Source organism: Periophthalmus magnuspinnatus, chromosome 23 (genome assembly GCF_009829125.3).
Source record: "Periophthalmus magnuspinnatus isolate fPerMag1 chromosome 23, fPerMag1.2.pri, whole genome shotgun sequence".
Taxonomy (NCBI): Eukaryota; Metazoa; Chordata; class Actinopteri; order Gobiiformes; family Gobiidae; genus Periophthalmus; species Periophthalmus magnuspinnatus.
The window spans coordinates 1,219,987-1,234,226 of NC_047148.1; the positions used below are offsets into that span (position 1 = coordinate 1,219,987).

At 39.8% G+C, this 14,240-nt stretch overlaps 1 protein-coding gene across 2 annotated transcripts in view; it reads left to right on the forward strand.

Moving 5' to 3' along the window:
* Positions 1-357: 357 nt before the first annotated feature.
* Positions 358-14,240, forward strand: part of sh3bp2 (SH3-domain binding protein 2) — a 30,781-nt gene continuing 16,898 nt past the window's right edge. Inside the window, exons 1-6 of one of the 2 annotated variants that reach the window (XM_055231399.1) lie at positions 358-583; positions 6,803-6,942; positions 8,237-8,339; positions 9,934-10,051; positions 10,922-10,989; positions 11,284-11,369. In XM_055231399.1, the coding sequence (XP_055087374.1) occupies positions 492-583; positions 6,803-6,942; positions 8,237-8,339; positions 9,934-10,051; positions 10,922-10,989; positions 11,284-11,369 (607 nt within the window). In that variant the 5' untranslated portion in view covers positions 358-491. Of the gene's footprint in view, positions 584-6,802; positions 6,943-8,236; positions 8,340-9,933; positions 10,052-10,921; positions 10,990-11,280; positions 11,370-14,240 lie in introns of both variants that reach the window. The other variant, XM_055231398.1, reaches the window with a different exon arrangement.

Below are 14,240 nucleotides of genomic sequence, written 5' to 3' on the forward strand. Positions count from 1 at the left end.
ATCAACTGTTTAGCATATGTGAAAGCATTTAGTCTACTGGATATATTGGTTACATTTTAACATGAATACAAATGAACCACTTTTTCCCTGCCTGGTGATCTCTGTTGTGATGCAGGGCTGAGAAAGTGAAACTAGCTGTAGCTGCAGAGGAAGTGCTGTGGAGGTGTCAGCGTTGCTATTGTTTGAGTCCACTGGAAAGTCCCACAGACCTGTTCACTGTAAAAGCATGAAGGCCCCACATTACCAATCAGCCTCAAGCTTCACGGAAACAGGAAGTCTGGGGCCAGCCAATCAGAGGGTGGCCTGAAAAAGCAGGAGGAAATGCATGAAAGACAGCACACTTCCTCTGTGTCCACTCAGTGTGCTCCAGTCTTACTTGATCTGACCTAGTCCTAGCCCGAGTCCTGGTCTGAGTCCTGGCCCAAGTTCTGGCCCGAGTGTGGCTCTTCATGTGTCTACAGTATGTCGAGGAGTGTCTGTAAGGGGCCAACATGGCGGCAGTGTCGGTGAAGAAGAAGAAGTCCTTGGTGCAGAGCTCCAAACCGATCGTTAGGATGTGCGTGCTGGACCACAGAGAACACATGTGAGTCTGTGCTTTCAAACTGATCATTTACAAACCAGAAATATAATTAGGTTTGTAGGTTTAGTGTATGTAATACTAGAGACTGCCACTAGGGGCAGGCTCCAACTACATTATACACTACCAGACAAAGGTTGGACACACCCTTTCATTCAATATCTGTTTTCTTTATGTTTACTACCTTTACATTTTACCTATGGAAGACATTTAATATATGATGCAAGATTTAAAGGGCACATATTATGCTATTTTCTGATCTATGTTATAAGGCTGTTAACTCTTCAAAAACATATCCGGAGTTTTGTTTCATTCACACATGTTTAACACACAAATCCTGGATATTTAGGAAAACACCCTGTTCCAACTTGTGATGTGATGTGGTAATACAGCAAGTGCCCATCTGTATTTTTGCTCCTCATGCACCTTCACTAGAATCATTTGGATGATTTGAACCCTGGAATTGCTAGTCTCTACTGAACTAAAGGTAAAAGGTAGATGCTAACTTGAAAACTACCACTTCATGACATCACAAGGTGGAATAGAACATTTTAAGGTTTGGAGATATAAACAGACTAATAAAAAAGGATTAATCAAACATGTGTGAATGAAACAAAACACAACTGCAGGTATGTTTTTAATGAGGTAACAACCTTCTAACATGGCTTAAAGCTCATAAGAGTCAACTGTGTGTAATATAGGACCTTTAATATTTAATAGTTTAATATTTTAACTTTTTTTTTTTGATTCACATATTCAAAGTGTCCACCCTTTGCTTTGTCAACAACCCTTCTCTCAATGAGTTTCATGAAGAAGTCTGCTGAAATAGTTTTCTCTTCACAGCTGTGGCCTGGGGAGTAAAGAAACGCCAAAAGTGCAAAGTAGTGATCAAAGCATAGGGTGGCTATTTTTAAAAGTTTGAGTTAAGTTATTTTGAGTTTATTTTATGTTCGTTTTGATGCCTTCTGTGAGAATCTACATTGTAAATTGTTAGAAACATAAAAGGTGTGTCCAAACTTGACTGGTTGTGTATTTGCTGTATGCACATTGTGTCTTCCTGATTTGTTGTGGTCAGGAATGTGGTAGCTCTTTCTTGTGGTAACTGCAGTTTGTCTCATGTGAGTGCTCTTATGTCTTTGTGGGTATGTGCAGTGCTGTGTTTGGGCTTGGCTCTGGTTTAGCTCCAGTGTGGTTAATGAAGCCTGCTGGATGAGTGGTGAGAATGATGACCACTGTGTGACTGGGCAGCAGTGGACAGGGACACCCAAGAACTGAGCAGGGCTTCCGGTGAAACCGGCGTCAAACAGGAACAGAGTGATACTAGTGGAAAGACTTGAGACTAAATATGATGGTGCACTTGTGGCTCTTTGGTTTCACTGGGACGGAAAAGCACATTCCCCTCTACATAGGGAACCACTGGCACACAGAGAGTTTAGAATATTGGCACACTCATAAACAGAGGTTAGAACACTGGCACAATCACACACAGAGGTTAGAACACTGGAACACTCACACACTCACAGATGTTAGAACACTGGCACAATCACACAGAGAGGTTAGAACACTGGAACACTCACACAGAGGTTAGAACACTGGCACAATCACACACAGAGTTTAGAACACTGGAACACTCACACACTCACACAGATGTTAGAACACTGGCACAATCACACACAGAGGTTAGAACACTGGAACACTCACACAGAGGTTAGAACACTGGCACAATCACACACAGAGGTTAGAACACTGGAACACTCACACACTCACACAGATGTTAGAACACTGGCACAATCACACACAGGTTAGAACACTGGAACACTCACACAGAGGTTAGAACACTGGAACACACACACAGAGTTTAGAACACTGGCACAATCACACACAGAGGTTAGAACACTGGTACAGTTACACACAGAGGTCAGAACGTTGCCACACTAACACGCAGAGATTGAAACACTCGTACACTCTGACAGATTAGAACACTGGCACACTCAGAGGTGGTATAGGTATGGGCAGCGTACCTATACCATCCTGTATTCAGACACTGTAACACATCTGTTGCTCTAAGAAAGTGCTTGTCCCCATGGATAACTTTGTTGTGTTTAGTATTTAGCTGTACTCACTGCAGATGCTCATACTGTAGCCTGTACATGGATGAGCTGAAACTCCCACTGTCAAAAGAATGGACAGTGTATTAAGTATAAGAAGGCTGCACTACAAAAGTGTCTCATAATGATGCCCTCAAAATGCTGCTAAAAAAGCCATATACCAGTCACCGGTCTAAGGCTCAGAGTTGAGTAAACAGGTTTCAGGTTGAATGACTCAGAGCGCTCTGCTGAGGTGATGCTAGTGATGCTCATGTTTAGTCCTCCTCATGGAAACACTGGTACTGCCTCCTTTTATAACTGTGTTGTTTTCTTGTATGTGTGTATTTGTATGAACCACAAGTCTGGAAAATAAATCATGGTGAGGAGGAGGAGGAGGAGCGGAGGAGGAGGAGAAAAAGAGGATGTACAATTCTGCCTGCCTTGGAAATGACATAATCACATAACAACTTTGTAACCAATATCATAGTCGTGTTGGCCTTGTTTGACTCTCCACAGTGCAGTGGCTGTTCTCATAGATTGAACATAAATCGTAAAACTGTCCTGCTCTGACAGCAGAGCATCAGTGTCACTGTGACCACAAGTACAGACAGTGCACTGCTCACGTATTCTGTGTGCTGTACATATTATGCATAGGTTTTATTTTGGGAACTCGCAAACTAAATCTTACTTCAGGCCTTATGAGGAACAGTCTATATGCTGTGTTCACGTACTAGACTTAGTTGATGTCATCATTTGAGATGGAGGGAAAGTTCTTATATTATTATATTACAATAAAAAATACTATACATTTGAAAATGGTCAAACATTCATCCTAACACTTTACTCTGTAATAATCTTTTAACCATCACCAATTACCGTATTTCCTGTACTATGCTGTGTAGTTTACTTTAATGTGAGATAACCTCAAGACAATGAACTACAAAGAAAGTAGGCCTATATCTACAGGTTTAAATGTATCAGCAAGTTTTGCAAAAGTGTAAAACGCTGCATAATGCTTTAGGAAGAGAAAGATCCACTCTGAAGATTACATTTGCTCAAAAATGTGCCATCATTATCAGAACACAGAGACTGGAACACAGCTTTGATAGCATGTTCCTCTGGGTACTTGTCCCAGGAGGAGGACCTATGATTGGAAAAGCCTTGGAGGAGGAGCTGGAGGAAGTGGAGGAAGTGGTGAGGGAGGACTGCCCTATCTCCTCACATCACTGCCTTGAGAGACAGTCTCAGATCAGGGGAGGATGGCTTTATATTTCTGTTTGTTTTGTCTTTTTAAATCCAAGTTTTGCTATTTTTAGTCAGTTATGTAAAATCATGGAGCATTGATTTTGGTCGTTTATATATTTTTGGACTATGTTAGGACTTAACCAGGACTAGAAAAGGCCTGTCCTTGGCTTTTTCGGTGAGTTTCTATAAACTGTGTTTGTACAAAAGTCTCATATGCGTGCAGTGTTTATGGGTGAGGAAGGGGCTCTGATACCAATCTGTAAAAAACCCACAACAAGGAACTCACAAGGAGCTCACATCGGAGAGACAGATGACTGCCTATGCAGCAACTAGCCAGACTGTCCTGAGAGCAGGACCCTGCACCTGGATTGTCCTGTAGGGAGTTTACCCCAGTCTTCCATGAAATGTCCCCTCAGGAGTGTTCCATTTGAAGTGTCCTCTCTGGAGTGTTCCACCTGATATGTTCCCTCTGAAGTGTTCCACTGCAAGTGTACTACTTGAAGTGTCCTCTCTGGAGTGTTTCACCTGGAGTGTTCCACCTGAAGTGTACTACTTGAAGTGTCCTCTCTGAAGTGTTCCACCTGACATGTTCCGTCTGGACTGTTCCCTCTGGAGTGTTAAACCTGAAGTGTTCCACCTGAAGTGTTCCTGTAGGGAGTCTAACCCAGTCTTATATGAAGTGTCTCCTTTGGAGTGTTCCACTTGAAGAGCCCCCTCTGGAGTGTTCCACCTGACATGTTCCTTCTGGAGTGTTCCACCTGAAGTGTCCTCTCTGGAGTGTTTCACCTGAATTGTCCTCTGGAGTGACCCCTCCAGAGGGGTCCACCTGAAGTGTTCCACCTGAAGTGTTCCACCTGAAGTGTGCCCTCTGGTGTGTTCCCTCTGGTGTGTCCCCTCTGGAGTGTCTCCTCTGGAGTGTCCTATACTCGGAGTGTCCCTTAAGGTTCTGTCCAGCCCCCCTCTGTCCCTTCTGGGCTGGGTGCATCATGGATCCCTCTTTGCTCCAGTCTGGTGCCAGTTTCCTGAGACAGAATGCTGTGATGGACAAGGTGGACAGGTGGCTCCACAGGACATCCCAAGTGCTCAAGTGGGTTCATTTTTCCTCTCACCTCTGTTTTAACCTCGCTTTGCACTCAAGATATAAACAAACAGATTAAATAGTGACATCTCTGATCACTATCAGATCGGATTGTTGGGTATAGATGAGTTTTGTATTTTCTTCAGATGATGCCAATATAAAGTCTTGCTGTTGTTGTCCCTTACCAATATTTACCTATACCAATGCTCAAATCTGCAGTAAGGCCTATACATACCTATATTAAGCAAAACTGACTCATACCTGTAGTTATGTTTAGTTTCATTCACACATGTTTGAGTAACCCTTTGTCATTAGGCTGTCAACAGCTCCAAAGCTCTACCTTCTACATGTAGTTCAGTAGAGAGCAATTCCCTGGAGAAGGAGAGGAAGGGAGGAGGGGAGGAAGATAAGAGGAGTAGATGAGGAAAGGAGGGGAGGAGGAAGGAGGAGGGGAGGAGGAGGAGAGGAGATAGAGGGGGGAAAAGAGGGAGGAGCATAGGAGGACACAAGGTGAAGAGGAGGAACAAAGGGGGGAGGAGGAGAAGAGGAGGAAGAAAAGAGGAGGTGGACCTGGGGCTGGGATATGTCATTTGCCTGATCGTGTTTGTCTTGAACTTGGGGAAATGTGTGTTCATCCCTGGACAGCTCAAATGAAACACGCCCACTCCTCAGCACACACAGGAGAGGCCCAAATCTCAATTCTCAATACTACTGTCCTATATTATATATGTATTCTTGTGTGTATAAGTATGTATTATTTTGTATATAGGCACATATAATAAAAGTGGACAATAGAAATCGGAGGCTGTTAACACATACCCAAGGCCTATGATGGTTGAAATACTCAATTTGGCTGCTTAAGTAAAAATACTTATACAGGAGCAAGAAAAATACTCAAGTAAAAGTAAAGTATCACATGAAAAAATTTGCTTAAGTAAAGTTACCGATTCTGTAGTGATTTTGATAAAGAATTGTGCTGGTATTAGGCGAATGAATTGATTTCTTTATCTTTGTACTTGTTTTTGTACTGTGCTTGCTCAAAGTTGGTAGGTTAATTCAAACTAGAACTAAATAACTCTGAACCATTTCAGCAAGCAAGATAGAAAAGTACTTTTTAAAGTATTATTTTTTGGTCCAGTTTTAAAATGTAGTAGAGTAGAAAGTGGGGGTGCACCGATCCGATACTGTTATGGGATAGTGGCACCGATATTCTTTTTTTCTTTTTTTTTTCATGGATCGGATATCGGTTTGAAGATGTTGGTTCAGTCAATATGCCCTTTTGATATAACTGATCAAAATGGCATATTGACATATAGAACTTGTGTAATAAGATTATTTGCTGACTAATATTGGCTCAAAACATCTTGTAATATTAAACTTATTTTTTTAAAAGCTGTTCTGTAATTACTTTAAATGATGTATAACAGGAGCTTTTTTTTTTTTTTTTAACCATAAGCCGTTTCTGTTTATAGGGAAAAAATTATATTTTCTCTGCCCTAGTATTGGTTGATATCGAATATGAGCAAAAAAAACTGGGTCAGTGCATCTTTAGTAGGAAGTTCAGATACTTGGCTTTAAATGTGGTATCCAATGTGAAATGTATTTAAATAAAGTAAAGATAGCTAAAAATTGTACTTAAGATCAGCACTTTTGTACTCATGTTACTTTGCACCGACTGCCCGAGGCCAATAAGATTTGAGAGCATTTCAATAATTTTGGTAATGGATCTATAGCGTCTTCTGATTGTAAAAAGGGTTTGATGATGAAGATGATGCTCTGGTCTTGTCCTCCATATTCACAATGTCTGTGTTTCAGAACCATGGCGTCTCCGGAGCATGTGTGGCCCATCCCCATGAGGGCCATCGGGGCTCAGAACCTGCTCACCATGCCCGGGGGAGTCTCCACCGCTGGGTACCTGCACAAGAAGGGAGGCAGCCAGTTCAGTCTGCTCAAGTGTGAGTACCCACCGGGATTAGATCAGAGCTAAACCTAAACTAAACCTGGACTCAACAGGACTAAACTAGGCCTACACCACCACCATGTGATCAAAAAACATTTTCATTTCTATGTTGGCTGAGCACCTCCCTACTAGTGTTGTACTTAAATATCAGACTTGATTTAGTGAATTTATATATATATATATATATATATATATATATATATATATATATATATATATATATATATATATATATATATATATATATATATATATATATATATATATATATATATATATATATATATATATATATATATATATATATATACACACACATACACACTATACTAACTATACATTTGTATCAGCATGTGGTCTACTACTTCTGTCCAGAACTTTCTACAAAATACTCAAGAGTGGTCCTGTTTATTTAATTCTTTTCAGTATTGATACTTGTTCAAATGTTGTTGTAGTATTCCCACAGTACAGTACCTGGGTATGGATTTTTTTGGACATCTAAGACAATGATGAGCCCAGGGTTCACGGGGACTATGAATGTATGTGGATTGGAAATGAGGAGCTCAAGGAAGTGCGTGAGGAAAGAGAAGTCTGAGCTACCCTGTTCGAAATTATGCCCATGCAAAACACTCCTGGATACACCAGAAGAAGAGGAAAGAGCTAGGAGTGAGCTAGAATTAAAGAGAGGAGAATAAAGATTACACTAGTGTGAATATAGAGAAAAACATTGGATAAACAAGCATTAAACCATTACTGAACTAGGACTAAACCAGGACTGGACCAGAACTAAACCAGAACTAAACCAGGACTAAGTAGCTATAGCAGGATTAAACCTGGACAAAACGAGGAGTAAATCAGGACTTAACAGGAACTAAACCAGGACTAAACCAGGACTACACCAGGACTAAACCTGGACTTATTGCTATAACAAGAATAAACCAGCACCAAACCAGGACCAAACCAGGAAAAAAACAGGAACAAACCAGGACTAAACCAGGATTAAACCAGGACTAAATCAGGACTAAACCAGGACTAAACGAGAACTAAACCTGGACTAAACCAGTACTAAACCAGGACTAAACCAGGACTAAACCAGGACTAAACCAGGACTAAACCAGGACTAAACGAGAACTAAACCTGGACTAAACCAGGACTGAATAGCTATAGCCGAACTAAACCACGACCAAACCAAGACTAAATTATAGCAGGACCAAACCATTACTAAACCAGTACTAAAGCAGTACTGTGGCACATGCCTGGTGCTTCATTAGTGTGATTTTTCCACACAGGGCCATTGCGTTACATTATCATCCACAAAGGCTGTGTGTATTATTTCAAGAGCAGTACCTCCGCCGCTCCCCAGGGGGCGTTCTCTCTCAACGGCTACAACAGGTAAGTCTTTGCACACACTTCCACACATTTCTCCCATGAACTGTTTAATTGGTCAGGAGACATCCCAAACAGACCCAAAGTATTATTTTTTTGTCTTGAAGATGGTTTGATCAAATATTAAAAATGCTGTTATCTAGTTATTTAATGGGCATATCTTGGCCGTGTCTTCTCTGTCACCACAACAAACTATTTTCACATTAGCTCTAAAGTAGTGCCATTATTGGGTCACAAAGGCATGCTTGTAATCAGGTGAAAGGACTTTAAATGGGGTATTGTAAAACTTTTTGGAGCTTTTACCATGTTGTAACATTGTTCCCTCATGAAAAACATGCCTGAAGAGGTTTGAGATGTCATCCATGCATGTTTGAGCATTTTAGTGATCTCTCCCAGGCCCTATTCAAACTCTCCTTATAGTTAGCTGTAAGATTCTGTTCAAGGCACAGCCCACAAGCCACACTCATGGTCCTGTACTGAAATTTTCCAAAAATGTACAAAAGCATGATGCAAAACAATATACTACAACTTCACAAACCTGATGTGATGTAGAGTAGCTTCATCAGCGAGGTGCACACTGATTGTGTTGTGATAGAACTCTGGAGGGGGAGTGACTTAGCACGGAGAGCAAAGGGAGAGGAGTTGTTTTTTTCAACTGTGAAACCCATTCATATACGTTGTTTTTGGTGAATATAGCATTTTCAAAAAGGTAAGATGGTGATCTAAATAAGTTATGCGTTGGAAGTTAATACCCTATAAAAGTAAATTACGGTACCCCCATTTTAAACTTCTGCATTACTATGGAAAATGGAGGAATTGCCAGGTCCAGCCACTTGTGGATAGTTGTATAGGCCCATGCCATCCAGCTGAGCTTATGATCTAAAGTTCAAGAACATGAAAGCTAGATCTTTTAGAAACTTGCTTGATTTGTATCACCAGATATTTGGAATTGGCTCCAGGGCCCGAGTCTCATAATACCAGTATTCTTCACAGCTCTAAATGTCACCAATCATAAAGCACTCCTTGTCTTCGGTATGTGATTCCTTGTCAGAAGTGGTAGAGTAGCCAAAAAGTGCACTAAAGTAAGGGTAACGTTAACATTACTACTACAAAATGATGCTACTCAAGTAGAAGTACAAAGTAGTGGTCCAAGAAATGAAAGTAAGAGTAAAACAGTATTTGGGGAAACTACTACTCAAGTAAGAGTTAGTTAAAGAGTAACTGTCAGGGCATAGCATTGGATTTATAAATTGAAGTTAATGAAATTTGAAGGGTAAAACACTAAATACAGCACAAAATCTGTTATTTTTATTGGAGGAACCACAAACCGCTACATTATATCTGAAGGAGCGGTGCAAGAAACACAAATGTTCAAATCATTTCATATTGTTAACATAAAGCTTTTGTCACTTGTGGACTTGCTCACAGTGGGAAGAGGAATCAAAACGTTTACTCAAGTGAGAGTACTGTTACTTAAAAAAAAAAAAAAAAAATACTAAAGCAAGAGTAAAAGTATGCTGCTAGAAAAGTACTCTGAAAAGTACAATGTCTTTAAAAAGTTACTCAAGTAAATGTAACTGAATACCCACCTCTGTTCCAGGGTGATGCGTGCAGCGGAGGAGACCACGTCCAGTAATGTGTTCCCCTTTAAGATTGTCCACTTCAGCAAGAAGCACCGCACCTGGATGTTCTCTGCAGCCAGCGAGGAGGAGCGCAGGGTGAGACTGAACACTTCTCATGGACCTAGGGCTCGCTTGGTCCACTAATACATTTTCTCATAGTTCAGGTCAATGTAAGATTTTGGTAAATGAACATTAAGAGGAACTTTTTGCAAAATCGCCTTTTTGGAGCTTTCTAGCATATTATGTTTTCTCATCAAAAACATGCTTGAAGTGGACAATTTTTCATAAATGCATAAAGCATGATGCAAAACAATACATTACACCTTAAAAATCCATGTGATGTGCCATAGTTTCATTAGTGTTGTTAGCATTGTTAATACATTGTTTATGGTGAATACAGAATTTTAAAAACAATAAAAGGTAACATGATGATCTAAATATGTTATGTGTTAGCAATTAATACCCCATAGAAATGTAATACCCCCCTCTTTAATGAAAGCTACATACTAAGTTATTTTTTGACCAATCCTACAACTAAATGTACAGGTATTTTTGTCGACTAATACAAACTTAACGAGTGGAAGCTAAATCCAAGCTCCCAATGCAATTTGTACTCTACCTGGAGCCCCAGGAGATCGTAATGAAGCAAGGTCCAGACTGTAACGTGGAAGGTCCATAAAGCAGTGAAATAGAATGAGGATTATGATATAGCATTAAAAATATAAAAATTTTGACAAAATTAACAAAGAACTAAACTAACAACACTTTAGGCTAACACTTTATAAGAACTACACTTTTTATAGCCTTAATAAAGCAAAGACATAATTCATAATTAACAGTATAGTTTATTAAAGCTGTGTGTTATTAACGCTGTATGTATTTTAGCCAAAAAGACAAACTAAAATAAAAGCATTACAGCTTACAGTGGGCATGGTCTGAGCATGGTCTAACAGTGCTGTGTTTCAGAGCTGGATGAGGAAATTGCGCAGGGAGATTGACCACTACAATGACCGACAGGAGTCCCACACGACCAGGTGAGCTCTGTGGTGTGTCTCGCATTTCAAGTGCATATAACATGTTAGACTATTCATTTCACTTTTATAATATAATGAAAAAATTACTAAAAGGCCTTTTTTGTGTGAGATTTATCATTTCACTTTCTGGTTGTACATGAATATCCTTCCTTGTGGGTAAATTGTCTCTGTATTTTGGATGAAATTTTCTGTGGCAATGACTTAGGTAAACGTATTTCATTTTAGAACTCAGCGCTACTTTCTCTATTTTTGTACTGTATTTTGTATGAGCTAACACTATTCACATCTCAGCAGTGACACAGACTCAGATGCAGACAGTTTCTACGGGACCATCGAGAGGCCTTTGGACCTTAAGCACCCTATCGACAACACAGACGATGGTACAGCTTGTCTCTCACATTGCTTAATACCTCCATATAATTGTTTTTTTACATGTACATTTCTGTTGCTGACAGCAGAGGGACATTATTTTAAAAGCCAATTAAAAGGCACAAAATGCATATGTCCAATTTAACAGTTTCACTCAACACTGGACTGTGGGTAAGCGACTGTAGCCACAGCAGCCCTTGAGCAGACTGATGAAAGCAAGGCTGTCAATTCATGGGATCCTTCTACAGAAGTGGGCAAAGTATTCAGGCTGGGCCTGGTTAGCACTTGGATGGGAAACCACTGGGAATACCAGGTGACACAATGGGACACCAGTGACAAAACTGTTGTTGTGTCTTTAAGCAAGACACGTCACCCACATTACCTCGTAGGAATATGGCGTGTGTGTTTTTATTTTATTTATTTACCCTTTATTTAACCAGGAAAGTCCCATTGAGATTAAAAACCTCTTTTTCAAGGAAGTCCTGGCCAAGCGGCAGCTGCAAATAAAAAAATACAGTTACGTAATTAAAAAGAGACAAGATAACAGGAAAAGACAAACAGATTATGAAAAACAAGTGCATGTTGTGGAGTCAGCCTTGAGACCTCTCAGTTTAGACTTAAAAACATTCAAGGAAATCAACTCTGTCAAGTTCCAGTCTTTCTGCACCATGTTCCATGCATAAGGTGCAGAGTGGACAAAAGCCTTTTTGCCCAGTTTAGTGCAAGCAAATGGAACAGAGAGCAACACATGATCAACAAAGAGAACAAGAATGAGCTCTTCTCTGTGACAGTAAGGAACAGATGTAGGTTGGCAGTAGTCCAAGCATTGCCTTATGTACCAATGACTCCTCCTTCAAATGGCCAGGGCAGGCTCGAGAATCCAACTCACAGTGATGTGTCATTGCTTTACACTTAGTAATGAACCTTAGAGAAGCATGATAAACAGTGTCAACCATTCAAAGACATTGAGCTGAAGCATTCATATAAAACAGATCTCCATAATCCAACAGCTTCTTTACTTCAAACGAAAAACACAGTTTGTTTCAAAAATAAAAAAACTATTTTAGTCTCAGTTTCTTGACACGTGTGGTTTGAAAGTGAGGAAGTCATCAATCAATACACCAAGATATTTATACTCATGAACCACCTCTATGTTGTTTCTTTCAAGAGTGGACACTGTGGGGATTGTATGAGGCATCTTCTTACAATTAGAAAACAACATAAGCTTGGTTTTATCGGCATTGAGAAATAATTTTAGTTGAAGTAAAGATTGCTGGACAGCAGCAAAGGCTTTTCAAAGATTCAATGGCCTAATCAAGAGTTGATCCACAGCAGTAAATAAATGTGTCATCAGCATAAAAATGTATACTAGCATCACATACATTTAGTCCCAAATTATTGATATAAATAATAAATAGGAGGGGACCTAATATAGAATCCTGTGGCAAACCCTTGTGGTCATTAGCCAGTTCAGAACATAGACCTTCATATTTAATGCACTGGGTTCTATTACTCAGATAATTAGAGAACCAGTCCACTGCTTGCTCTGACAGTCCTGACTGAAGAAGTCTTCTCTTTAAAACAACATGATCGACAGTATCAAATGCTTTCGACAGATCAATAAAAAGTGATGCGCAATATTGTTTCTTTTCAACAGCAACAATAATATCATTTATCACCTTCATAGCAGCTGTAACAGTGCTATGTTTTTTTCTAAAGCCTGACTGATATTTTGACAGGATTGAATTATAAAATAAAAAGTCTTTTAATTGCTCACTTACAAGAGATTCAAGAATTTTCCACAATACTGATACTGATACTGATGATTAGATATTGGTCTATAATTTGTTAAAATTGTGGGGTCACCTCCTTTTAATAAAGAGAGAACAAAAGCTGATTTCCAAATGGAGGGAATTTCTTTGGTTTCGACTGTGAGGTTGAAAAGAATTGTCAGAGTTTCTGCCACAAAAAGTAAGGCTCTATTAAGTCAGGTCCAGGAGATTTTTTATGATCTAGAGCTTTCAGGTCTTTGAAATTTTCATAAATGTTTGATCGACACTACAGAGGAGTGGCGCCAGGATGACGAGGCACGGTCAGAGGAACTGTGAAATACGTGTGAGTCACTATTAATTAATTAAACAACAAAGAAATGTGAGAAAATGTTAATGCCTGTCTGAGAAAAGTGTATGAAGTGTGTGGTGTGGGGTTTTACAGCCTTAAAACATATATAATAATTGTAAAAATAAAGCTGACTTCTTTGTGGACTTCACCTATTACCCCCATTACCCCCATGAAAAACAAGGGACCACTGTACAAGAAATCAAAATATAAATAATCACAAATAATCATCATAAAATTAACATTAAAATAAATGAGTGTAGAATAAAAACCTTTCAGTCCTATGCACAGAAAAACAGAACTGTTTTGAGCCTGGATTTAAACATTGTAAAAGTAGAGGCCTGTCTCACATCTTCAGGAAAACTGATTCAGGTTTAGGGACATAAAACACTGATTATGATTTAGTCCTGACTCTGGGCACCAGCAGGAGTCTGGTCCCTGAAGTTCTTAGAGTGCAAGATGGTTCATATGGCACTAACATGTCAGAAATGTACTTTGATGCCAGGCCATGCAGAGGCTTGTACACATGCAGAGCTGCTTTAAAGTCTAGCCGCAGAGACCTGAGCACAGGCCTCATATGCTCATTCTTCCTGGTTCTAATCAGGACCCGAGCAGCAGGATTTTCGATGTACTGCACTTGTCTTAATGTGTGTTTAGAGAGGCCAATGAGCAGCCTGTTACAATAGTCAAACGTCCTTGGGACAAATGCATGGAAATGGAAGTCTCCCCAAGTCTGGTTTTTACAGTATACCTTTGATTTTTTC